Source organism: Lolium perenne, chromosome 6, assembly GCF_019359855.2.
Source record: "Lolium perenne isolate Kyuss_39 chromosome 6, Kyuss_2.0, whole genome shotgun sequence".
NCBI classification, from domain to species: Eukaryota; Viridiplantae; Streptophyta; class Magnoliopsida; order Poales; family Poaceae; genus Lolium; species Lolium perenne.
In genome coordinates, this window is record NC_067249.2 from 80,986,281 (window position 1) to 81,014,245 (window position 27,965).

Consider the following 27,965-nt stretch of genomic DNA (forward strand, 5'->3'; position numbering starts at 1 on the left):
CGGTGGAAGTGAGGGCGGAGCGGTTGGAGAGCTCGGCGCCGGCGGCTGGGCGCCGTCGCGGAGGAAAGAGGCGGCGGCTAGGGTTGGTGCGGCGGGCTAGGGTTCTCCCGTCTCCCTTCAGGAGACGAGACAGTAATGATACTGAATTATTGTCTGATTAATCTCGAAGGGATACAAGTGTTTATATAGGAGGACGGCCTCCTCTAAACCCTAATTTACTTGGGCTAAGCCCATAACTAGCCACTAGTGGGCTTCCTGCGTTTATAGGTCAAACCGACCATAACATCTCTCCCCGCCTTCTCAAACAGCTCGTCCTCGAGCTGAACTTCTGGAAACTGCTGGCGGAGATCTTCAAGCTTCTCCCAAGTCGCCTCGTCCTCTGGCAGGCCTGTCCAATGCACCAAGATGTGCCAAACACCACGGGGCTGCTGGGCCTTCAACACGCGAGCCACACTCGCCGGGGCAGGCTCGAGACGCCCATCCGAAGTAGGTGGAAGAGCTGGTGGTGCAGAAGGAGGGTCGCCCCGGTAGGCCTTCAGGAGACCGACGTTGAAGACGTCGTGGAGGCGCGAGCCCGCAGGCAACTCAAGGCGGGTCAAACCGACCATAACATAGGAAGTATAGATCCACGCTTGGGCGCGTTAGATCGGCCCAAGGTACTACCCTTGTTGTTGAGCTGAGGCTACCTTTGGACAGGGCTGACGAGGCAATGCATGTGGAGAACGCTGGCTTTGCTTCTATTGCATTGCCTGACACTACTGACATTGTTTTCGAGCAATGGCTTGGTGCCCTACTAAGAGACATAGCCAGGTCCAGAGCTACGGAACCTCCTCTATCGGTTGGTATTGCTATTGCGGCTTTTGCATTGATGTCTTATTTCAGAAAAAGATTTATGAAACTGCCGTCCAGTAAAGTCCTATACAAATATTTTATATTTCGCTGCCTTTTGTTTTCCACGGGCTCATTGTGTGTTTGAGGAAAAATGAATGGCTGACCACGCTCATTTGCTTGCATTTTGATCACGCAATGATCAGTGTACCGATGGGAAAAGAAGCTGAGGGGCGTGAAGGATCCACCAGAGAGTTCTTTAGTCCGAAGTGGGTACCTGCACTTCAGGCAATCTGGCGCCTGCAGTGCTCACAGAGCAATTTTATCTGTTTCTTCTGACTCCAAGACACCACGTCCAATAACAGGTATAGAAACACACAGAGCTGCACACACTTCCGAGAGTAACATGCGTTATTGCTTAGCATCTAGCCCATGCTTACATATTTGCGTGTGTTCAATCTAACACGCAGGATGCTCCAGTTCAGAGGATACTCATCACCGATATGTCGAGCCCAAGCCTATGAATGCACCTTCTCGAATGGTGGGTGATGGAGCAAGCAATCCTGTGTGGCCACTGCACCGGCGTATGTACGGATGCGTGAGAGGCTCTACACTTCCATCATGCTTGATCTGGAGGATGGGATGTCGAAAGTGAGGGACCGATATGAGAAAGCACCTAACACGAAACTTGAATAGGCAAGCATTTATCTTATATGCTTCAGATTCTGTGCAGGAACTAAATTTTAGGCTGGGAAGATATGGAAGAGTGGGTAGCCTGGCATTTTGATAATAAGGGAGTTTTCTCGCTGAAGTCGGCTTACCGTGTGGGAGTAAGTTTACGAGACTCCAAGCAAGATTATGATGCAAGCTCCTCATCATCTACAGATGCAGTATCACCTCTGGAATTTTTTTGGAGTTTGAAGCTGCCAAGTAAAGTAAAATCTGCACTTGGAGGTTATGTCACAACAGCTTGCCGACACACATGAATATTAAGCGTAAACGAGTAGAACTGGATATCAGGTGTCCGATGTGTAATCGGGCAGATGAGGATGGCGGCCATTTATTTCCTAAATGCGAAAGGTTAAACCTGTAAGACGCAGCCTGCTTTTAGAGGATATCTGGCTTCTACTTGAAAGTGTGCCAAACCCCATGGTGATGATGGATATGTTATGGGCTCTTCCTGACAATTGTTCTCCTGTGGGACTGGTGGTCAACGAGGAACAAACTGAATGCGGGAGATCGGGAGCAGTCTCTGGAAGAAATATGCCACGCAATTAAGAAACATGTTCTGGAGTTCAACCATGTCAATGCTTAAAGCAATTGTGTGAATTCTTCAACGATTCCAACTAGCTATGTGGAGCCTGCCGCTTGGAGTAGTCCACCTATCAATTTCCTTTTCATTCTGGTCTTTCCTGCAGTATTGTAAATTTTTTGTTTATTAATACCAATCCTGGGACCTTCGGGTCCCTTCCCTGTTCAAAAAAAAAAAAAAAAAAAAAAAAAAACTTGATGCATCCTTTCTGGAGAATTTGAAGACCGGTGCCTGGATTTTTTTTCCCAAACTGATACATGTGACTTCATTGCGGCTGAGGAAGGCAAACTGAAGCATGTACGACATGCTCTGCAAGCTGAGATGAATGTGAGCGTCTTTGATTGTACTGTGTTTCGCAAAAAGGTGCAGCTGCACTCGGCTTAAATTGCGCTGTTTTTGTTGAAATATTGGGCCCACTTTTAGTGGCCCAAATTAGATTTCAGTTTTTCCTATAAATCTCAAAGCCCACATAGTGGCAGCCTTGTGAGTTTGAGCCCAAGTTGGTGGCAGCTCACTAGGGAGTGGCAAGAGGTGGGAAGTTTAGTCCCACATGGAAAGTTGGGAGGAAGTTAGACCACCTTATAAGGTGGGTTGTTCCACCACTAGCAAGTGAGTGAGAATAGGAGTGCTACACGCGCTCTCCTCCTCCTCCTCGCTCGCTCGTCTCGACTTTCCTTACTTTTTGCAGCTCAGGAAAACGAACAGAGTCCTAGACGGACTTTTTATCTCTGTTTCCTTGGCCCAGATCTTCACGCCGCGGGCCGTTGCTCCGCGCGCCCATCTTCTATCCGCCACCGCTTCCGCCAGGTAGCAGGCCACCCCTCAGATGCGGCCCAACACCTTTCTCTGTCTTTGCTGAAATTCCAGAAATGCATAAAACTTGGATAATTAATAAGTTTTAATCTGTAACTCGAAATAAAAAGTATTTTATATGAAAATTGATCAGAAAAATGCAAGGATCATGAATATGTCATCCATTCATCTGTTTGACGTGCATCGGTGAACGGGAGAGCAGGTCTCCGGAACCGCTCGTCCTTGCGATCCTGTACGGGAGAGGGCGAATTAGGTTTTTGGGAAGCGCTCTGCGCGACTGCTCAAGCTCTTCATCACGGGTCGCCTTCCGTCCAAGTCGGGCGGTGCTGCCTACCGTCGTCTTCAACGCCGTCTACTTCGACCCGTCGTCCCCGTCGTCAACAACGTTGTCATAAACAACGTTACTGCTGCGACATCATCTGCTACACCTCCACCGCCACCTCCACCAGATCGGTACGTGCGACATATCTCGATCTGTTTAGCGATGGATGCTTTACCGTTTGCGCTGCTGCTACTCATGTTGATTAATGCATCTAGTATGTTTGAGTTTCACATGTTAGTAGTTGCTGTCATCATGTTTTATATTCTGGAATTAATCATGGAAATTGTGCCTAATACTCCAACAATCCAAAAACCTAATTGTAGGCAATTTCCTGAGTTAACAATGGCTGGTTTTGCTGATGCACTGAGGCCGGATAAGTTTACCGGTGTGCACTTTAAGAGGTGGCAGGTTAAGGCCACGCTCTGGCTTACTCATCTGAAAGTGTTCAAAGTTAGTGATGGTTTACCTGAAGGAACTATATCTGACCAAGATCAGAACAAGTTCAAGGAAAATAATACTCTCTTCGTCGGATGCGTTCTGAGTATTCTTGCTGATCGTCTGTGTGATGTGTACATGCACATAACAGATGGTAAAGAGCTCTGGGATGCACTGAATGCTAAATTCTGTGCAACCGATGCAGGCAGTGAACTGTACATCATAGAGAGCTTCCATGACATCAGGATGGTAAACAACCGTTCTGTAGTCGAACAAGCTCATGAGATACAGTGCATTGCGAAAGAGCTCGAACTCCTTAAGTGTGCCTTACCTGACAAGTTTGTGGCTGGATGCATCATTGCTAAGTTGCCCCCTTCATGGAGGAACTTTGCCACAACCCTCAAACACAAGAGACAGGAGATATCAGTTGAAAATCTGATAGCGTCTCTTGATGTTGAGGAGAAAGCTCGGGCTAAGGATAATACTGAGAAAGGAGAGGGTCAGTCTAACGCCAACATGGTGCAGAAGAAACCCTACAGCAAGAACAAAGGGAATAACAAGCCCTCCTTCAATAAGCCTATGAAGACTACAACCTTCAAGAAGAAGAAGATGATAAACAAAGCAGATCTGAGCTGCTTTACCTGTGGAGAGGCTGGCCACTTTTCTAAGGACTGTCCAGAGAGGGCAGACCGCAAGAAAAAGGGAAGGCAAGTCAACACTGTGACCGCTAGCAATGCTGATGGGTACGGTAATCTCTTTACTGTTCTTTCGGTATTTCAATCTTCATGTTGGTGGATTGATACAGGTGCTAATGTTCATGTGTGTGCTGACATATCCATGTTCACTTCTTACCAGGTCGCCCGGGATTCTTCCGTCTTGATGGGGAATGGGTCACATGCTTCTGTTCGTGGTGTTGGCACGGTAGATCTGAAGTTCACTTGGGGAAGATCGTGCAGCTGAGGAACGTGCAGCATGTCCCTACTATGAACAAGAATCTCGTTAGGGGCTCCCTTCTTTGCAGAGATGGGTTTAAGGTTGTTTTAGAGTCGAATAAAGTAGTTGTTTCCAAGTTTGGACAATTTATTGGTAAAGGCTATGAGTGCGGAGGCTTGTTCCGCTTTTCGCTTTCTGATTTCAGTAATAAGTCTGTGAACCATATTTGTGGCAATGTTAGTGATGATACCAGTGTTTGGCATTCTCGTTTATGTCACATTAATTTTGGTTTAATGTCTCGGCTATCCAGTTTAAGTTTAATTCCGAATTTCACCATTGCCAAAGGTTCTAAGTGCCACAGTTGTGTGCAATCAAAGCAACCTCGGAAGCCTCACAAGGCGGCCGAGGAGAGAAACCTGGCACCTCTAGAACTCATACATTCTGATCTATGCGAGATGAATGGTGTGTTGACAAAAGGTGGAAAGAGATATTTCATGACATTGATTGATGATGCGACTAGATTCTGCTATGTTTATTTGTTGCGAACTAAAGATGAAGCTTTAGACTACTTTAAAATTTATAAGGCCGAAGTTGAAAATCAACTAGAGAGAAAGATCAAGCGTCTTAGGTCGGATCGTGGTGGCGAATATTTTCCTAAAATCTTTGATGAATTCTGTGAGGAACATGGCATTATTCATGAGAGGACGCCTCCCTATTCACCCCAATCAAACGGGGTTGCCGAGAGGAAAAACCGCACGCTGACTGACTTGGTGAATTCCATGTTAGCCACTGCTGGTTTATCAAAGGCATGGTGGGGGGAGGCTTTGTTGACTTCATGTCATGTCCTGAATAGAGTTCCTAACAAGAATAAAGACAAAACCCCTTACGAGGAGTGGGCTGGGAGAAAACTATCACTTTCGTATTTGCGCACATGGGGATGTTTGGCGAAAGTCAATATTCCAATTACTAAGAAGCGCAAACTTGGACCAAAGACAGTGGATTGCATCTTTATAGGTTATGCTCCTCGGAGTGTAGGATATAGATTTTTAGTAGTTCAATCCGAGGTACCTGATATGCATGTTGATACTATTATGGAATCTCGTGATGCAACATTTTTTGAGAATATGTTTCCTATGAAAGATATGCATAGCATTGCTAGAATTTCTACTGAGATAATTTCTGAGTCTAGTACATCTAATGAGTATTTTGAACAATCACATGAGAATGTTACTGAGAAGGATGACAATGAAGCTCCTAAACGGAGCAAGAGACGAAGGATTGAAAAATCCTTTGGTGATGATTTCATTGTGTACCTTGTGGATGATACTCCCACGTCCATTGCAGAGGCATATGCATCTCCAGATGCAGATGACTGGAAAGAAGCTGTCCATAATGAGATGGACTCGATTCTTTCTAATGGAACTTGGGAGTTGTCAGAACGACCCCATGGATGCAAGCCTGTAGGCTGCAAATGGGTGTCCAAGAAGAAGCTAAGACCTGATGGTACTATTGAAAAGTACAAGGCACGGCTTGTAGCGAAAGGCTACACACAGAGAGAAGGCGAAGATTACTTCGACACCTATTCACCTGTCGCTAGACTTACCACCATTCGAGTACTACTATCCATGGCTGCCTCCTATGGTCTTATCGTTCATCAAATGGACGTAAAGACAGCTTTCCTTAATGGAGAGTTGGAAGAGGAAATCTATATGGATCAGCCTGATGGGTTTGTAGCAAAAGGTGAAGAAAGAAAGGTGTGCAAGTTGCTGAAATCTTTATATGGCCTAAAACAAGCACCTAAGCAATGGCATGAGAAGTTTGACAGAACTTTAACTTCTGTAGGCTTTGTTGTCAATGAGGCTGACAAGTGCGTTTACTATCGTCATGGTGGGGGCGAAGGTGTTATACTATGTTTGTATGTGGATGATATTCTGATCTTTGGTACAAACATGAAAGTAATACACGAGGTCAAGTCTTTCTTGTCAAAGAGCTTTGATATGAAAGATCTGGGAGAAGCTGATGTGATTCTGAACATCAAGCTGATTAAGAACGAGAGTGGGATTACTCTAATGCAATCCCATTATGTTGAGAAGATCTTGAGCCGGTTCGGCTATATTGATAGCAAGCCTTCTTCAACACCTTATGATCCTAGTGTGACACTACGCAAGAACCGGAGGATTGCCATAGATCAATTGAGATATTCTCAGATCGTTGGCTCACTCATGTACTTAGCGAGCGCGACTAGACCCGACATCTCTTTTGCTGTTAGCAAGTTGAGTAGGTTCATGTCAAACCCGGGTACTGATCATTGGCATGCACTTGATAGGGTCATGCGCTACCTATGTGGTACAATGAGTTATGGGATTCACTATTCAGGGCACCCAGCTGTGCTTGAAGGATATAGTGATTCGAATTGGATCTCAGATGTAGCTGATCTGTACGCCACAAGTGGGTATGTATTTACCTTTGGAGGTGGTGCAGTGTCATGGAGATCTTGTAAGCAAACCATATTGACGAGGTCAACTATGGAAGCAGAACTTACTGCTTTAGACACAACCACTGTTGAATCAGAATGGTTGCGTGAGCTCTTGATGGACTTGCCTATGGTTGAAAAACCTGTTCCGGCAATCCTTTTGAATTGTGACAATCAAACTGTAATTGTCAAAGTGAACAATTCTAAGGATAACGCGAAGTCATCAAGACACGTCAAGAGACGTTTGAAGTCTGTCAGGAAATTGCGAAACTCCGGAGTAATAACTGTTACATATATTCAAACAGACAAAAACCTGGCAGATCCCTTTACAAAGGGACTATCACGTAATGTGATAGAAAGTGCATCGAGGGAGATGGGTTTGAGACCCGTTGATGTTACGCCATAGTGGTAACCCAACCTTTGTGATCGGAGATCTCGTGAATTAGGACCTGGGAAGAACAAACTAGTGGTTTAATTGAGGAGAGTATTATGTAACCCTCTCTATGTGAAGATGCACAACTCTCAGTTGCTGTAAGGCAGGTTGGCAACAAGCCTTAATGTGTTTATGTTGGCTATTTTAGCAAAGGTGCTGTCCTACAGAGCATTCTTGAAATAACACACCTATATGAGTCCGATTGTTAAACGTCGCAATCTATGAGATTTGGGTGATCTCTAGTAAACTCAAGAAGAGACCATGAAGTATGACGCATATGCTTCACCCGCGGGGTAGGCTACTGGCAGCCATGTACTGGTCATGACTTTGAGTGAAACCCTGTTCACGCAAAACTTGCAATTCAAGGCTTAGTCCATTGTTCAAGTGTGAATGGATGTAGCTTAAGGTTCTAGGCGGAAGTTCAACTTAACAGTCTCCGCTGAAACACTGGTATATAAACAAGCAGCGAGTATTGGTAAATCTCTAAATGGGGATTTGAGATCTGGTGGGGGATTGTTGAAATATTGGGCCCACTTTTAGTGGCCCAAATTAGATTTCAGTTTTTCCTATAAATCTCAAAGCCCACATAGTGGCAGCCTTGTGAGTTTGAGCCCAAGTTGGTGGCAGCTCACTAGGGAGTGGCAAGAGGTGGGAAGTTTAGTCCCACATGGAAAGTTGGAAGGAAGTTAGACCACCTTATAAGGTGGGTTGTTCCACCACTAGTAAGTGAGTGAGAATAGGAGTGCTACACGCGCGCTCCTCCTCCTCCTCGCTCGCTCGTCTCGACACGTCACGACGCGCGCCGCGCTCGTGGTGAGTGGATTGAGCCTCGAGCCGAGACTTTCCTTACTTTTTGCAGCTCAGGAAAACGAACAGAGTCCTAGACGGACGCGTCGCAGTTAGTCGGTTCGGGTCGCTCCCGGATCGTGGGCTATCTGTAACCGACTCGAAACGTTCGTGCGACGTGGGCGTGGCCCACGTTGCCTAGGGTTTCCCGAGCCTATATAATCTCATGCCCGGCTACCGCAGAAACACATCCAATACACGAGTTAGGGTTTCCACCTCTCTCTGCTTGCGCCGCCATCGTAGCCTACTCCATCCCGCGAGCCGACGTGCATCGGTGAACGGGAGAGCAGGTCTCCGGAACCGCTCGTCCTTGCGATCCTGTACGGGAGAGGGCAAATTAGGTTTTTGGGAAGCGCTCTGCGCGACTGCTCAAGCTCTTCATCACGGGTCGCCTTCCGTCCAAGTCGGGCGGTGCTGCCTACCGTCGTCTTCAACGCCGTCTACTTCGACTCGTCGTCCCCGTCGTCAACAACGTTGTCATCAACAACGTTACTGCTGCGACATCATCTGCTACACCTCCACCGCCACCTCCACCAGATCGGTACGTGCGACATATCTCGATCTGTTTAGCGATGGATGCTTTACCGTTTGCGCTGCTGCTACTCATGTTGATTAATGCATCTAGTATGTTTGAGTTTCACATGTTAGTAGTTGCTGTCATCATGTTTTATATTCTGGAATTAATCATGGAAATTGTGCCTAATACTCCAACAGTTTTTGAGTCTGATAATCAGACTTTGGTGAATGCCCTGAAGACTACTAGCTACGACCTATCAGATACTGGAGTCCCGCTACGTGAAATAAGAAGTGTTTGCAGCTGTTCTTTTGAGTCTTTTGAATTCAGGTTTAATCCCAGATCATGTAATAATTGATAAAGTAGAGCATAAACTAGCACAGTACGCCCTAGAGTGCTCAGGTTGGGCAGATTCCGCCCCAGACTTTGCATCTGCCTTAGTGGCTAGTGAGTTTGCTAAACGTTCTGTTTAATGGAATTTCTCCTTTTCAAAAAGAAAACATATTCCTTTGCGCAGGTGACTACTGAGACGACTTCATGCAACGAGAAGCTTCGCTTCAGGAGACTCACAATGCAACGAGAAGCTCAGCTTCAGGAGACTCGCAATAACTTGACAGTGTTGTGGCTAAATGTGTTGCAATAACCTGACAGTGTTGTGGCTGAATGTGTTGCTTTCCATGTAGTCCATAACTACGACACCTTCCGCGCACAAAAAAAGTCACACCGATAATGCAGGAATTAAAGAAAGCTATAAGGCTCCACCACGCTATACCCCCATGAACACATAAAAACAAACAAAAAAGATTCACATAAACAGCGACAAAGAAAGACCAGATAATCTAATCAAGAAACATCGGAGATCGGCGCGGCAAGACGCGCATGGACCATCTAGTACCGATTCAATCTGGACTCTCTCACGATGGTAGTCCTAGATTCGATTTTTGAGCCGCATCTACACCGGTTTTTATATTGGCAATTCTTTTAGGCAGGATACGAAGCCTGCTTGATCGACGCAACAACCGGTTTGACGAAACATCGGAAGGCACTGGGAGACCCGGTTGCAGATCGGAAGGCACTGGGAGTCTCGGTTTTTTTTACGGGCGAAAATTTGTTCTGGTTTTTTTTACCTACCAACACTACCGATCCATAATTTATTAGTAGAGATTAAGGTAAGCAAGGTGAACTCTGCGTCTAGCTGGACGCGCGTTGCCGGGAGACGTTGCATGTATCAATTACCTATCAATCATTTTGCGGACGTAGGTAAGTTGCTTAACAGAACAACAAAACAAAACGACTGCCGTGTGCCGTCACCCTGCACTGGAGAGCCTAGAATGCATAAAATTAGTATCGACCAGCTGTGAAAAAGGAGCATCTTGACTAGTTGACTTGACTCTTATGTCTTGCTTACACAATGAAAGACGCATTAACCTTAGAGGGAGACTAATGACCTTCAACAGTTATGGGCTCACCTGTCTAATATCTCGCTCGGTGCGTGCCGTCGTTAGACCAAATTACTGATGTTGTCCTCAACAAAAGCAATCAGGACCACACAGATGATTGCATCTTTACCAGAACCAAAGAAAAAGGGAAAACACCAAATCTTATTCCACTTGCCGATATGGCTTTCCAGTCAACCTGCAAATATTGCTTCCCTAGCTAGATCACGTAGCTTGGTATATATATACTGTATGTGCCTAGTTATAGAAGGCATCACTACCCGGCTTTAAAATAATAAAGACTTTGCAAGTCTACAAGATTCAACCACACAGGCTGCTGGAGACCAGCTTAAGTTTCACAAACTAACAAACAAAGTTTTAAGGCAACACTTGACTGAATAAGAACTTATATATGCCTGGTTACCTCTTATTTTGCATGAGAAACAATGCCATGAAAAGTGAAGATGGAAACTGTAGAGGATATCGGACTGCCTGCATGTGCAATGCACCATTTCATTTGATATGTGCTTGGAGATCTTTCAGAACAAACCTTATTGGTAATTAATCGCGGCTCATCTACATCAGGTTCCGAACGCAATAATCTCATAAAATACGACACTCCCTCCATTTCAAAACAAGTGGCATTTTTAGAGTTGGGCACAATAAATAATGGTGTGAGTAATATATCATGTTTGATATTTGATCATTTGCAAGTGTCTTTTTTCCCTTCCCTATAGCAACAAATCCAAGCATCAAGTGGAGTTATGTATTTTTGGGTAACAGTTTTGAAGGCAAATAAAAAGAAAAAATAAAATGACTGAAATTGCATCACATGAGAGTAGAAGCCTAGAAGGACAAATGTGCCGAGGGCAGTTTGAGAGGCCAAAATGACACATACTTGAAACTTAGAGAGAATAATCTATAGTTGATGACTGGTTGCTGCCAATGGGTCACAAGATTATCAATTCTCAGTTGATTTTTAAGAAGACCTTGTTCGGGTAGTTCAGAGCCCGAAATAAAAAGGCTGCATGTGGTAAACTTCACCTCAACATCAAGCCTTAATTTGTATAATATCTTATATAGGGCATGTCATTGCCGACCCGGATTTGGTGGACATTGGTGTACGCGCGCCCGTTTTTGAACTCATAAAAATGCTACTTCAATGTTTTATAAAAAATTAAAATAATTCACGCATGTACATATTACCTTGATACTTACTCGTGCAAATTTTCATGGAAAAATATGACCGTATGTGTCCTACACAAATAAGAGATAATGGAAATTTGTTTTTGTTTGGATAATTAACTCCAATCATCATAGTGTTACTTGAACATTTTGTTATTTTCCTGTGGGCCACATATAATCATGTTGTTTCTTGAAATTTTTGACGAGTAAGTATTAAGATATTATTAATGTGAGAAAATGATTTTTTGAAAAAACTTTAAAGTAGCATTTTTTATTTTTGAAAATTCAGTCCACCCAAACCCAGATTCGAGTTGCCAATTTCGAGGTCATTGCAATTGAAACGTCAAATGTGTTCCCCAATAATGTCACTGTCTCTACAAAGATGGTCACTAGGTCATCACTAATGTTAATGCAAAATGACTATTTGTTGCTTTAATGGAGGAGAGAAAGATGACATAAATCAATTGAGGAGCATTGATCATGGATGGTGTTAAAGTAGCATATCTCCAGAAACAAACATTTCCCTTTGGAGACCGTGTTGAAGATCTAAAGTAGGCGCGCTATCTCTGGATATTTGTAATTTGTTAGATTCTCCAGATCTTGATGGCCACGACGGCATAGGAACTGCCTCTAATTTCTTTCGCCGTGCCAACCAAGAGGCCCAAATGTCAGATTTGTACCAAATCGTTGATATTATTTGAACGAGTTATACAAATTTTTATCTTGATTTGATAGAATGCTATTCAACACGTGTGTAATCTGGAGCAAAGCTAATGTTTCGTTCTATTGTATTACACTTTAGATCCCAGTAACACATGGATCGCCTCTCTAATCTCAAAGCGAATCCAGTATATATGGCGATGACTGACTAAAGCTTGAGGAAATCTAGCATGATATTGCATTGGCAGTGCTGAACTACTGGTGTGTCAAATGGTTGCTTCCGTAAGATCACACGGCTCCGCAACGCGTAAGCACAGCAAGAAAACCAGCGTCTTCTCCTCCCGCGAAATCTGGGAAAAGGAGAGTCCGCCACGCATGAGCCGTTATAACCGCCTGAAAAGCGGTGGCGGCAATGTTAAGGAAGACACAGCACCCGATCGCCCATTCATTCGCCCGCTCCAAGAATATTCCCAAGAACAATCCTGTCAATCCGGCCTCCATCAGCTGGTGCGCTGCTCAGATTTAGGACGGGACACAATAATGCGGAGGCCATATCACGCCGCATTAAGGCAGACGCTGCCGTGTGTAATGAGGTTCCATTAGCGATAGTACTTCCACCTTTTGCCATTTCGATTCATGGCCGGCCGTGCCTGCCCCGGCCCTATAAATACCGCGGCCATGGCGCTCCATCCGACCAGTGCAGCCCACCTTCATTTCTCCTTCACGTACGTAGCTCCTCTGTTCTGATCGAGCTACGAACGTCTCCGAGCTGCAGCAATGGCCGCGAGCAATGGCGCCGGTGTGGTGGTGGTGTTCGATTTCGACAAGACGATCATCGACTGCGATAGCGACAACTGGGTCGTCGACGCCCTCGGCGCCACCCAGCGGTTCGAAGAGCTGCTTCTCCACCTCCCCTGGAATTCCGCCATTGTAAACCACCGTTTCCTTGCATGTGCACCTGATAATCATTTGAAACTAGTCCATTTTTCCCTTCGTTAATCAATTGCGATCTATCAACCAAATCAGCTACTCCACCCGCATTTTAATTTGTGTGGAGTGTGCACACGTAACCCCCAAAAAAGGTTCACTTTCTGATGAAACTGATGCGTGCTGTTTTGAGCAGGACGCCATGATGGGCGAGCTGCACTCGCAGGGCAAGTCGACCGAGGAGATCGCGGGCAGCATGAGGACGGCGCCGCTGTCGCCTCACGTCGTGGCGGCCATCGAGACCGCGCACGCCCTCGGGTGCGAGCTGCGGATCCTCAGCGACGCAAACGCCTTCTTCATCGACGCCGTCCTCGCGCACCACGGCCTCGCCGGCTACTTCACCGAGATCAGCACCAACCCCGCCCATGTCGACGCCGCCGGCCGCCTCAGGATATCCCCCTACCACGACTTCCATCATGGCAGTAGCCATGGCTGCACCCTCGCCACCTGCCCTCCCAACATGTGCAAGGTGACGCGTCTACACACTAGACGCACATATACAGCTCAGTGAATGTGCAAGTCTTTAGATTTCAATCAATTTCTTTGTGTGGCGAAATATATTCAGGGCAAGGTGATGGAGGAGATTCTCCATGAACTGTCCATGGATGGGGGGAAGACGAGGAGGAGAGTGGTATACCTCGGCGACGGCAGGGGCGACTACTGCCCGACCCTAAAGCTGACCCAACGGGACTACATGATGCCCAGGAAGGGCTACCCCGTGTGGGACCTCATCGTCGCCGACCGCCGCGCCGTCCGCGCCGACGTGCGCGGGTGGGCCGACGCCGAGGACCTGGAGACGGTGCTGCTCGACATCATACATGAGTGCGCCGCCGCCGCCAAGATGGAGGAAGACGGTGGCCATCAGGTGGTGGTGCCAGCTGAATGTCGCTCCCTGCCGTTGGCCTCTGCTCCCGAGCTGACGATGCCAGTTCTCCCCAAGGCAATTCAGGCGCCCAACTGATATGCATGCGTCTTTGCCAAATTGATGGGAGTTTGTGGACTCCATGGAAGCATGCAAAGTAGTAACATTTCTACTTGCACCACCATTACTACTGGGTTGCGACTAATATGGAAACGAAGGGAATAGTACCGTAGTAGCATCAATTTAAGTATGGGACATGATCTGGCTCGATTAGCTCGGTCGTAGAGACGAGAGCATAAATTCGAGTGAGTTTGTTTGGACTGTTACTTCTCTGGAAGCAAGAAAAGTACGAAAACTACAAGGAGAGACCGTGTGCGCCGGTTGTTAAGCGCGACGCCATCCTCTTCCCTAATCCATGTATCATCATTCCGTTTGAAATTATAACATGTTTTAGATATTTCAACGCCTTCATCAGTACCATCCTCGCTAAGTCAATCTCCATTGCCATGTCTTCATCTTTCTCCACCATGAGATGGATCGCAACTTCATGAGATCAATCTTGTGTTATAATAAATAGCTATCAAGATTTGTAGTGTCTATCTTAAGAATGTTTTTTACTGATGATAATGCATTTTTTCTTTGCGCAATGTTAGTCACTAGAGCCTAGTAGCATGATTTCAGTACCAAACCATATACCGGTTTGTCGTATATATGTATGTGTTTGGTACAGTATTTATCTATGATGTGTGGCAGCGATAAATAGGAATATCAAGGGTAATATTATAACTTGGAGGGTTCATGTCTTGATGTAGTGTTAATACGTTTGATACGGGTGACTGAAAAATTCACACCTAATTACCCTGATTTTTTTAAGTTGCCTTGGTGAAATGAGATGGCAGAACAATAAATTTGTGCAAGTTCTCATGTCAGCATGCACAACTAAACATGGAACATGCCTATATTCTAATAGAACTAGATCTAGACACCGATGGTATTTTATCTTGTTATCTTGTATCTCTAAATAGGAGTCCCCCACTACATGATTTTCTAGCCCTTCCATGCGTCCATGTCATCCTTAATTTGCCCAGACGCGCTGCGTTATTTCCGGGGAGCGTCTATACACCGACCTGATCGGCGTGTACGGTGCACCGCACACCCCAGCGACCATGTCAGTTTGTTGGGCCGCGGCCCATTAAGAGAAGGTAAGTTTTTTTCTTCTTTCTTTTATGTTGTTTCTTTTCTGTTAATATTTTTCTTTTCCAATATCTAACTTTAAAAAATATATTTTCGGAGAACAAAAGTTCAAAATCTGTTCAGATTCGAAATTTTAAAAATGTTCAGATTTTGATTTAATTTTTTTCCGAAATTTGAACATTTTCGGATATGGACATAATTTAAATTTGAACATTTTTTAAATTTTGTAATTTTTTTAACATTTACCATTTTTTGTGATGAACATTTTCCGAATTTGAACATTTTCCCAAATTTGAATGCTTTATAAATTTGAACGGATTTCAAATTTGAATGTTTTTATAATTCGAACATTTTTGTATTTGAACATTTTTTAAATTTGAACGGTTTTTAATTTAAACGTTTTTAAAATTTGAAAATTTAAAATTTTGAATATTTATTTTTAAATTTTTTTTCGTATTTGAAAATATAAACAAAATAGAAAACAGAAAAGAAAACAGAAACAGAAAACAGAAAAGAAAAACAAAAAAAGCCTACCTGGGCCAGGCCCACACCCGCTCGGGGGGTGTGCGGTGGCTCGTAGCCACCGACCTGGTCGGTGTATAGGTTTCACCTTGTTTCCTCGAATTAGGCTTTCGCCCCGCTTTATAAATAAAACCACACACGGCCAAACCGATACAAGGTAAAGGGGGAGACCTCTTACAAAGCAGATCAAAGATAAAAAACAGAGAATAGAAAGGAGACGTCACACCCTCCAAGGTACAACCGATACTAACTAAAGATGCACCCCGCCTCCTTGTGAAACCACCAGACAACGTCGTCTCGTACCCACCAAGTTATTTGCCGGGAAGGGCCGCCAGCCCTCCCGCTCCGGGCCGTGGAGCGTCGATCCTGCCCGCAGACAACAAGTACCAGGAACTAAGACCCCAATGTCACGTGTAAAAGATAGGAAGCCGCCAAGTCCACCCTTCGCCGGGATCGAAGCACCGAGAGAGGATCTGAGCATGCCTGCCGATGACAACGAGAACCGCCCACGGGAATCCAAGCTCCACGACGACGCTCCCAAGAGGGTGACGACACAAGGTGCCGCCGTCGTCAAGACCGAGAACGTTCAGAGGTTTTCACCCGGAGCTCAAGCACAAGGGAGCGACCACAACGGTGCCCCCAAGAGGGACACGACACCCGCAGGCGCCGTCACCGTTGGCGCCAAAGCGCTGGGCTTTCGCCCGAAATCGACTCCCGCCGCACGAAGGACCGATGTGCAACCCGCCGTCATCAAACAGAGCCTCCGAGACAAGATCTGGGAGCCGCCACTGCCGAAGCACCACCGACACCAGGAATCCCCGCTGCCCACTCCACGCCATCCTCATGTCCCAGGAGATAAGCCACCACCATCGCAACGTCGCCCGCCGTAGAGCCAATCGTGCAGCTTCCAGGGCCGCCGCCCCGGCATCCACGCCCGACCCATCAGCCGGCAGCCACCACCATACAGACCAGCGGCAGGGGCAAGGGGCGTGAGAGGTTGAACCGAAGATTGAGCGGACACCGAGCTGGCATGCGGTGGCTGCCAACCGAAGGCCCGCCTGGCCCCGGAATGGTCGCGGCCAATGTACGCAGAGGCCCGCCAGGCCCAGATCTCGCCCGCCTGGCCCAGATCGGCCCAGATCTCGCCGGCGCCGTCCACCTGCCACGCTGCGCCGCCAGCCATGCCGCCAATGGTTGCCGCCGTCGTCCCCAGCTAGATCCTCGCGCCTCAGCCGCCGCTGTTGTACTGCAGGCCCCCGCTGCCAGAGATGTAGTCGATCCCGCGCCGCCCGAGACCAGCCGCCACCGCCGTAGCAGCAGCAGCTGCACGCCGCCCCGAGCACGCCGACACAACCACGAGGTCACCACGCCGCCGGAGGACCGACCGCGCCGCCGCACCCTCGCCAAGTATGTGCCCTCGACGGCCGCCGCGGCCCGCGCCGTTTCTCCGTGCGAGGGGGAAGGAGGGCCCCGCCGCCGCCAGCGTCCAGGCTTTGCCCGGCGACACCGTCCGGCGGCGGCGAGGAGGGGGGGGAGGAAAGGTAGGGGCGGAGAAGGAGGTGGCTAGGGTAGTAGGGTTCCCTCCCCGTTGCCCATGGGAGCGACGAGAGAGGGCACGGGGAATGACCTACTCCTAGAAGGCTGATAGTACTGAACATTCCTGGTTTCAGAGTTCGAATGAATCGTGATCTTCACCTTGTTTCCGTGGCTGGTCGTTCTCTCCTTCCACCTCATTTTCTCTATGGGCTGGACATTGCTTTGTACGTGGTGGCCTGAGCATCCCTAATTGGGCTGGACGAACTACACGTACATGGGCTGCACGAGTCGCAGATGCGATCGCTCGCCCTTCCCCGACTAAACGCTGCAATCGCCTATCCTTTCTCCTAGTCGTTTCGTGTTCCGTGAAGGTGTTCTCCGCGGCAAACCCTATACATCGACCAGGTCGGCGCGTACCGCGCGCCGCACACCCCGCGCGCGGTACGGGCCGGCCCAGTTAGGTGCGGGCTGTCTCCTTTTCCGATTTTTTTTCTTTTTTTTTTCTTATTTTCTGTTTCTTTTTTCCCTGTTTTCTTTTTTCTGTTTTCGTTTTTCTTTCGTTTTTTCTGTTTCCTTTTTTTTACTTTTATTTTTCAGGTTCGAAAAATAGAAATATTTTAAAAAAATAAATTAAAAAATGTTCAAATATAAAAAACCGTTCAAAATCTGAAAACCGTTCAAATTTAAAAATCGTTCAAACATGAAAATTGTTCAAACATGATAAATGTTCAAATTTGAAAACCGTTCAAATTTAAAAATCGTTCAAACTTGATAATTGTTCAAACATGAAAAATGTTCAAATTTAAAAACCTTTCAAATTTAAAACCGTTCAAACGTGAAAAATGTTCAAATTTTGAAAAATATAATTTTTTAAAAAATATTCAAAATATAAAATCGTTCAAATTTTAAAACTGTTGAATTTAAAAATGTTCATATTTTATAAAAAATCTTGAAAAATATTTTCATAAAAAATGTTAGATTTTGAAAAAGAAAATATTAATAACAGAAAAAAACAAAAGAAAGAGAAGAAGAAAAAAAGAAAAAAAACGTACCTAAGCTAATGGGCCGCGGCCCAAACTACCCGACCTGGTCGCTGGGGTGTGCGGCACCCCGCACGCGCCGACCAGGTCGGCGTATAGCAGTTCCCGTTCTCCGCCACGTCCTACGACTTTATGGACAGAAACGCTCGCGCTGCAACCTATGGCATCCTCGCAACAAATGGTCGAGAAACTGCCCCATGATACCCAGCATTCATCAGCCATGATTTGACGTGGAAATACAGGTTGAGCTGACCAGACGCCGCCTCCTGTATAAATAGTTCCTTGTGTGGCTACGAAGATCCACCGCGCACATATGAACGCGTTCATCTCTGCTACTGAGGGCATCTCCAACGGGGCGACGCATTTCGGACGCTTAAAAATGGTTGTGAGCGTCCGTTTGTGTTGCCCCGCGGACATATTTTGTCCGAGTGTCTGTTTGCGTCTGGGTGTGCGTCTACCGGGGTGATCCATTTTTAGATTTGCAACACATTTAAAAATATAAAAAGTAATACATTTTAATACATAAAACTATACAATGTAGATCTATAAGACTAGACTACTTGCTTCCGGACGGGCCAGCACCGTCGTTGCGTCGCTCCATCGCCTGCTTCTCCGCCGCCTCCCGTGCGGCTGCTATGGCTCGGTGCGCTGCTGCGTCTTCTTGCAGGCACTGCTCCAGCCTCGCGCTCGCGGCGTCGTCCTTGAGCGTCTCGAAAGACTCGACGATAGCCATCTGCTCCGCCGCCCTCTCCTCCGGCGTAGGCGCATCAGGCTCATGGGAAGACCAAGATATCTCGGAGTCGGAGTCCTCTGCGGCTGCGTCGGCCGCCAGCTTGCGCTGTTCCAGCTCGGCGTCGACCGCCGCATGGGCCACCCGCTCCTCCCCTGCTTCCTTCTCCGCTTCAGCCAGGGCCGCGGCGTCCCTGACCGGGTGCAGGAGGTCGGTGCTGTCTTCGGAGTCGAACTCCTCGTCGGAGCTCGAGGCCGGGGGAGGTGGAGTGGGAGGTGAAGGTGGAGGTGGAGGCGCGGCAGCCTGGCCGCGTCCGGCGCTGCTCATGGTGGATCTGCTAGGGCTGAGCGGAAGCGGCGCTATGGCAGCGGCGGCTAGGGTTTAGTGGGGAGGAGATTAGATGCTCGCGCCCCTGTTTATATAGGTCGGAGGCAGGACGACGGCCGCGCCACGCGAGTCATCGCCATTACTACTTGCGCAGAGGTAGGCGACGGCCGCGCGCCACTCGAGGCATCGCCATTTACGCGGCCGCAGACTGCCGAAGCGACGCCTCGGCGCCAGCTGGCGGATCGAGAAGACGCATCGACGCTGCGTCACTGCCTGGTGGGCCAGACAAAACGTCCGCCAGACGCGATTCCGCGTCCGCGGAGCGTCTGCGGAGACGCATCCCAGGCGCATATTTAGGCCAGGTTTGCGTCTCCGCGGACGGCCCGGTCATTTTGCGTCGCCCTGCTGGAGGTGGTGCCAGACGCATTTCCGATCACGGCGGACGAAAACGGTCGTTGAGCGACCGTTTGTGTTGAAATATTGGGCCCATACACATTGGCCCATACTAGATTTCAGATTTCCCTATAAATCTCAAAGCCCACTTAGTGGCAGCCTTGTGAGTTTGAGCCCAAGTTGGTGGCAGCTCACTAGGGAGTGGCAAGAGGTGGGAAGTTTAGTCCCACATGGAAAGTTGGGAGGAAGTTAGACCACCTTATAAGGTGGATTGTTCCACCACTAGTAAGTGAGTGAGAATAGGAGTGCTACACGCGCGCGCTCCTCCTCCTCCTCGCTCGCTCGTCTCGACTCGACTCGACACGTCACGTCACGTCACGACGCGCGCGCCGCGCTCGTGGTGAGTGGATTGAGCCTCGAGCCGAGACTTTCCTTACTTTTTGCAGCTCAGGAAAACGAACAGAGTCCTAGACGGACGCGTCGCAGTTAGTCGGTTCGGGTCGCTCCCGGGCCGTGGGCTATCTGTAACCGACTCGAAAACGGGCGTGCCCCACGTTGCCTAGGGTTTCCTGAGCCTCAGAAACACATCTAATACACGAGTTAGGGTTTCCACTTCTCTCTGCTTGCGCCGCCATCGTAGCCTACTCCATCCCGCTCGCCGACGTGCATCGGTGAACGGGAGAGCAGGTCTCCGGAACCACTCGTCCTTGCGATCCTGTACGGGAGAGGGCGAATTAGGTTTTTGGGAAGCGCTCTGCGCGACTGCTCAAGCTCTTCATCACGGGTCGTCTTCCGTCCAAGTCGGGCGGTGCAGCCTACCGTCGTCTTCAACGCCGTCTACTTCGACCCGTCGTCCCTGTCGTCCACAACGTTGTCATCAACAACGTTACTGCTGCGACATCATCTGCTACACCTCCACCGCCACCTCCACCAGATCGGTACGTGCGACATATCTCGATCTGTTTAGCGATGGATGCTTTACTGTTTGCGCTGCTGCTACTCATGTTGATTAATGCATCTAGTATGTTTGAGTTTCACATGTTGCTAGTTGCTGCCATCATGTTTTATATTCTGGAATTAATCATGGAAATTGTGCCTAATTATCCAACAATCCAAAAACCTAATCGTAGGCAATTTCCTGAGTTAACTATGGCTGGTTTTGCTGATGCGCTGAGGCCGGATAAGTTTACCGGTGTGCACTTTAAGAGGTGGCAGATTAAGGCCACGCTCTGGCTTACTCATCTGAAAGTATTCCAAGTTAGTAATGGCTTACCTGAAGGAACTATATCTGACCAAGATCAGAACAAGTTCAAGGAAGACAATACTCTCTTTGTCGGATGCGTTCTGAGTATTCTTGCTGATCGTCTGTGTGATGTGTACATGCACATAACAGACGGTAAAGAGCTCTGGGATGCACTGAATGCTAAATTCGGTGCAACCGATGCAGGCAGTGAACTGTACATCATGGAGAGCTTCCATGACATCAGGATGGTAAACAACCGTTCTGTAGTCGAACAAGCTCATGAGATACAGTGCATTGCGAAAGAGCTTGAACTCCTTAAGTGTGCCTTACCTGGTAAGTTTGTGGCTGGATGCATCATCGCTAAGTTGCCTCCTTCATGGAGGAACTTTGCCACAACTCTCAAACACAAGAGACAGGAGATATCAGTTGAAAATCTGATAGCGTCTCTTGATGTTGAGGAGAAAGCTCGGGCTAAGGATACTACTGAGAAAGGAGAGGGTCAGTCTAGCGCCAACATGGTGCGTAAGAAACCCTACGGCAAGAATAAAGGGAATAACAAGCCCTCCTTCAATAAGCCTATGAAGACTACAACCTTCAAGAAGAAGAAGATGATAAACAAAGCAGATCTGAGCTGCTTTACCTGTGGAGAGACTGGCCACTTTTCTAAGGACTGTCCAGAGAGGGCAGACCGCAAGAAAAAGGCGAGGCAAGTCAACACGGTGACCGCTAGCAATGCTGATGGGTACGGTAATCTCTTTACTGTTCTTTCAGTAATTCAATCTCCATGTTGGTGGATTGATACAGGTGCTAATGTTCATGTGTGTGCTGACATCTCCATGTTCACTTCTTACCAGGTCGCCCGGGATTCTTCCGTCTTGATGGGGAATGGGTCACATGCTTGTTCGTGGTGTTGGCACGGTAGATCTGAAGTTCACTTCGGGAAGATCGTGCGGTGAGGAACGTGCAAAGCATGTCCCTACTATGAACAAGAATCTCGTTAGCGGCTCCCTTCTATGCAAGAGATGGGTTTAAGGTTGTTTTAGAGTCGAATAAAGTAGTTGTTTCCAAGTTTGGACAATTTATTGGTAAAGGCTATGAGTGCGGAGGCTTGTTCCGCTTTTCGCTTTCTGATTTCAGTAATAAGTCTGTGAACCATATTTGTGGCAATGTTAGTGATGACACCAGTGTTTGGCATTCTCGTTTATGTCACATTAATTTTGGTTTAATGTCTCGGCTATCCAGTTTAAGTTTAATTCCGAATTTCACCATTGCCAAAGGTTCTAAGTGCCATAGTTGTGTGCAATCAAAGCAACCTCGGAAGCCTCACAAGGCGGCCGAGGAGAGAAACTTGGCACCTCTAGAACTCATACATTCTGATCTATGCGAGATGAATGGTGTGTTGACAAAAGGTGGAAAGAGATATTTCATGACATTGATTGATGATGCGACTAGATTTTGCTATGTTTATTTGTTGCGAACTAAAGATGAAGCTTTAGACTACTTTAAAATTTATAAGGCTGAAGTTGAGAATCAACTAGAGAGAAAGATCAAGCGTCTTAGGTCGGATCGTGGTGGTGAATATTTTCCTAAAATCTTTGATGAATTCTGTGAGGAACATGGCATTATTCATGAGAGGACGCCTCCCTATTCGCCCCAGTCAAATGGGGTTGCCGAGAGGAAAAACCGCACGCTGACTGACTTGGTGAATTCCATGTTAGCCACTGCTGGTTTATCAAAGGCATGGTGGGGGGAGGCTTTATTGACTTCATGTCATGTCCTGAATAGAGTTCCTAACAAGAATAAAGATAAAACCCCTTACGAGGAGTGGGCTGGGAGAAAACCATCACTTTCGTATTTGCGCACGTGGGGATGTTTGGCGAAAGTCAATATTCCAATTACTAAGAAGCGCAAACTCGGACCAAAGACAGTGGATTGTATCTTTCTAGGTTATGCTCCGCGGAGTATAGGCTATAGATTTTTAGTAGTTCAATCCGAGGTACCTGATATGCATGTTGATACTATTATGGAATCTCGTGATGCAACATTTTTTGAGAACATGTTTCCTATGAAAGATATGCATAGCATTGCTAGAATTTCTACTGAGATAATTCCTGAGTCCAGTCCATCTAATGAGTATTTTGAACAATCACATGAGAATGTTACTGAGAAGGATGACAATGAAGCTCCTAAACGGAGCAAGAGACGGAGGATTGAAAAATCCTTTGGTGATGATTTCATTGTGTACCTTGTGGATGATACTCCCACTTCCATTGCAGAGGCATTCGCATCTCCAGATGCAGATGACTGGAAAGAAGCTGTCCATAATGAGATGGACTCGATTCTTTCTAATGGAACTTGGGAGCTATCAGAACGACCCCATGGATGCAAGCCTGTAGGCTGCAAATGGGTGTTCAAGAAGAAGCTAAGACCTGATGGTACTATTGAGAAGTACAAGGCGCGGCTTGTAGCTAAAGGCTACACACAGAGAGAAGGCGAAGATTACTTCGACACCTATTCACCTGTCGCTAGACTTACCACCATTCGAGTACTACTGTCCATGGCTGCCTCCTATGGTCTTATCGTTCATCAAATGGATGTAAAGACAGCTTTTCTTAATGGAGAGTTGGAAGAGGAAATCTATATGGATCAGCCTGATGGGTTTGTAGTAAAAGGTGAAGAAAGAAAGGTGTGCAAGTTGCTGAAATCTTTATATGGCCTGAAACAAGCACCTAAGCAATGGCATGAGAAGTTTGACAGAACTTTGACTTCTGTAGGCTTTGTTGTCAATGAGGCTGACAAGTGCGTTTACTATCGCCATGGTGGGGGCGAAGGTGTTATACTGTGTTTGTATGTGGATGATATTCTGATATTTGGTACAAACATGAAAGTAATACACGAGGTCAAGTCTTTCTTGTCAAAGTGTTTTGATATGAAAGATCTGGGAGAAGCTGATGTGATTCTGAACATCAAGCTTATTAAGAACGAGAGTGGGATTACTCTAACACAATCCCATTATGTTGAGAAGATCTTGAGCAGGTTCGGCTATATTGATAGCAAGTCTTCTCCAACACCTTATGATCCCAGTGTGACATTACGCAAGAACCGGAGGATTGCCGTAGATCAACTGAGATACTCTCAGATTGTTGGCTCACTCATGTACTTAGCGAGCGCGACTAGACCCGACATCTCTTTTGCTGTTAGCAAGTTGAGTAGGTTCATGTCAAACCCGGGTACTGATCATTGGCATGCACTTGATAGGGTCATGCTCTACCTATGTGGTACAATGAGTTATGGGATTCACTATTCAGGGCACCCAGCTGTGCTTGAAGGATATAGTGATTCAAATTGGATCTCTGATGTAGCTGATCTCTACGCCACTAGTGGGTATGTATTTACCTTTGGAGGTGGCGCAGTGTCATGGAGATCTTGTAAACAAACCATATAGACGAGGTCAACTATGGAAGCAGAACTTACTGCTTTGGACACAACCACTGTTGAATCAGAATGGCTGCGTGAGCTCTTGATGGACTTGCCTGTGGTTGAAAAACCTGTACCGGCAATCTTTTTGAATTGTGACAATCAAACTGTAATTGTCAAAGTGAACAATTCTAAGGATAACGCGAAGTCATCAAGACACGTCAAAAGACGTTTGAAGTCTGTCAGGAAATTGCGAAACTCTGGAGTAATAACTGTTACATATATTCAAACAGACAAAAACCTGGCAGATCCCTTTACAAAGGGACTATCACGTAATGTGATAGAAAGTGCATCGAGGGAGATGGGTTTGAGACCCGTTGATGTTACACCATAGTGGTAACCCAACCTTTGTGATCGGAGATCCCGTGAATTAGGACCTGGGAAAAACAAGCTAGTGGTTTAATTGAGGAGAGTATTATGTAACCCTCTCTATGTGAAGATGCACAACTCTCAATTGCTGTAAGGCAGGTTGGCAACAAGCCTTAATGTGTTTATGTTGGCTATATTAGCAAAGATGCTGTCCTACAGAGCATTCTTGAAATAACACACCTATATGAGTCCGATTGTTAAACGTCGCAATCTATGAGATTTGGGTGATCTCTAGTAAACTCATGAAGAGACCACGAAGTATGACGCATATGCTTCACCCGCGGGGTAGGCTACTGGCAGCCATGTACTGGTTATGACTTTGAGTGAAACCCTGTTCACGCAAAACTTGCAATTCAAGGCTTAGTCCATTGTTCAAGTGTGAATGGATGTAGCTTAAGGTTCTAGGCGGAAGTTCAACTTAACAGTCTCCGCTGAAACACTGGTATATAAACAAGCAGTGAGTATTGGTAAATCTCTAATTGGGGATTTGAGATCTGGTGGGGGATTGTTGAAATATTGGGCCCATACACATTGGCCCATACTAGATTTCAGATTTCCCTATAAATCTCAAAGCCCACTTAGTGGCAGCCTTGTGAGTTTGAGCCCAAGTTGGTGGCAGCTCACTAGGGAGTGGCAAGAGGTGGGAAGTTTAGTCCCACATGGAAAGTTGGGAGGAAGTTAGACCACCTTATAAGGTGGATTGTTCCACCACTAGTAAGTGAGTGAGAATAGGAGTGCTACACGCGCGCGCTCCTCCTCCTCCTCGCTCGCTCGTCTCGACTCGACTCGACTCGACTCGACACGACACGACACGTCACGTCACGACGCGCGCGCCGCGCTCGTGGTGAGTGGATTGAGCCTCGAGCCGAGACTTTCCTTACTTTTTGCAGCTCAGGAAAACGAACAGAGTCCTAGACGGACGCGTCGCAGTTAGTCGGTTCGGGTCGCTCCCGGGCCGTGGGCTATCTGTAACCGACTCGAAAACGTGCGTGCGACGTGGGCGTGCCCCACGTTGCCTAGGGTTTCCTGAGCCTATATAATCTCTTGCCCGGCTACCGCAGAAACACATCTAATACACGAGTTAGGGTTTCCACTTCTCTCTGCTTGCGCCGCCATCGTAGCCTACTCCATCCCGCTCGCCGACGTGCATCGGTGAACGGGAGAGCAGGTCTCCGGAACCACTCGTCCTTGCGATCCTGTACGGGAGAGGGCGAATTAGGTTTTTGGGAAGCGCTCTGCGCGACTGCTCAAGCTCTTCATCACGGGTCGTCTTCCGTCCAAGTCGGGCGGTGCAGCCTACCGTCGTCTTCAACGCCGCCTACTTCGACCCGTCGTCCCTGTCGTCCACAACGTTGTCATCAACAACGTTACTGCTGCGACATCATCTGCTACACCGCCACCTCCACCAGATCGGTACGTGCGACATATCTCGATCTGTTTAGCGATGGATGCTTTACTGTTTGCGCTGCTGCTACTCATGTTGATTAATGCATCTAGTATGTTTGAGTTTCACATGTTGCTAGTTGCTGCCATCATGTTTTATATTCTGGAATTAATCATGGAAATTGTGCCTAATTATCCAACAGTTTGCGTCGCGCCGCTGGAGATTGCCTGATCCTGGTAGTTGTCCGCTCCGATTCTAATACTTCTGATGCTTACCAAACTGCTCAATGTTTTGCCTCCCCTGGTTTATTTAGATTTTTATTTGATTCTGCGTGCTGCTTGCTCAATCTCCACGTTCTGATTGGATCATCGTTATGGAAAAGAACATTTGATTATTGAATTGTTGTTGTTGATATGTTCTCTCTTGCCTGAAGCATCTGGCTGATGCACTTTGGCTAGAACTAGGAAAGACGGAAAGGAGCCGAGAAGCGACTAAGCCGGTGCTTTACTGACTAAGGGTGACTAAGAATCACTAGGAATCGGATGCCGATTTCTTGCCTCCCATCGGGCCTATGTATGACCGTAGAATTGGAAGCCAGGCAACCATAGGATCTTACACAGCCTCGTACATCAATTCCGTTAATTGAGGAGTGATTACATGCTTCCGTAAACTAATCCAGTCTTGTAATGTCGCCAGCCTCTTCTGTATGTTGGTCAAGGAACAGATTTGCATGCTTCCGTTTAATAGGCTCCCGGGATGCAGAAAATAACTCTAAATTTTAGGAATTATGTGTATAAAATATTACTAAAAGAAATTATTTAAGGATTTCTCAATTACAACAACATATATAGTTCTGTGCGACGGAAGCATTGCTTTTCAATATTGGAAGCGCCATTTTTTGATGAAAATATTAATGCTATTTCCTTGCAATAATCATGGCAGATCCACGCACTGTTTGTAATTCTCCAAGATTTTATATTAAGTACGAACTATGCTTCCATAGCCAAGCTCGATTGCTTCAAAGATCTTTTATTTCCACCATAGAAAAGATGCTACAAATATTCATTTGCGTCGACACGTTGCTTCCAACAGATAATATAACTTACAAAGTAAATAGTGTTTCCTTCCAAACAAACATTTGTTTCCATCGACATTGGTTACAAAGTAATTTTCTTCCAAAGGAAATAGTGTATCCTTCAAATCCTACAAATATTTGTTTCTATCATCATTGCTTCCTAGGGAGGACAAAATTTTCTTCCAAATAAAAAGCTTTTGCTTCAACATACAAGAAGAATCAGACATAGGGTTTGTCTCATCTAGCACAATGCCCCACCGCCCATATCTCATAGCAATGACACATTTAAATTTATGGGAACGTCAGAGGCTCGTCGATGACCTGCTATAGTGACCTCTTGCCACCGCAGGCAACCCTCCCTTCCTATTGGAGTGCCTACACCAGGCACACTGGTCTTCTTCCACTAACACGAAGAAGGTGCTCGCTCCACCAGTGGTGCTTCAAACAAGAGAAGTCGACAAACATAATCTCGATCTCGTCGTGCTCATCGTTTTAGTCGAACGATAACAGCCATTGGAAGAAAAAGGTAAACTTCAAAGTCTCGACTTGAATCATGAGCACAAACATGAGAAATGTAGGAAGCATAGGTAATGTTAAAACTACAATGTTTATTACTAACCAACGCAGAAAAAAGAG

General features: G+C 46.6%; 1 protein-coding gene across 1 annotated transcript; it reads left to right on the forward strand.

The window, feature by feature from the left end:
• Positions 1–12,873: 12,873 nt before the first annotated feature.
• On the forward strand, positions 12,874–14,289 carry LOC127307820 (inorganic pyrophosphatase 2). The gene is made up of 3 exons (XM_051338597.2): positions 12,874–13,120; positions 13,314–13,646; positions 13,743–14,289. The coding sequence occupies exons 1-3, from the start codon at positions 12,968–12,970 to the stop codon at positions 14,136–14,138; spliced, it is 882 nt and encodes a 293-aa protein (XP_051194557.1). The 5' UTR covers positions 12,874–12,967; the 3' UTR covers positions 14,139–14,289.
• The last annotated feature ends 13,676 nt before the right edge of the window (positions 14,290–27,965 follow it).

What these genes read in the sequence shown, in the direction of transcription:
- LOC127307820 (XM_051338597.2), top strand. Translation starts at nt 12,968, where the DNA reads ATGGCCGCGAGCAATGGCGCCGGTGTGGTGGTGGTGTTCGATTTCGAC. An exon ending in TCCCCTGGAATTCCGCCATT is followed by an intron (nt 13,121 to 13,313) that starts GTAAACCACCGT and finishes TGTTTTGAGCAG; the next exon opens with GACGCCATGATGGGCGAGCT. An exon ending in GCCCTCCCAACATGTGCAAG is followed by an intron (nt 13,647 to 13,742) that starts GTGACGCGTCTA and finishes AAATATATTCAG; the next exon opens with GGCAAGGTGATGGAGGAGAT.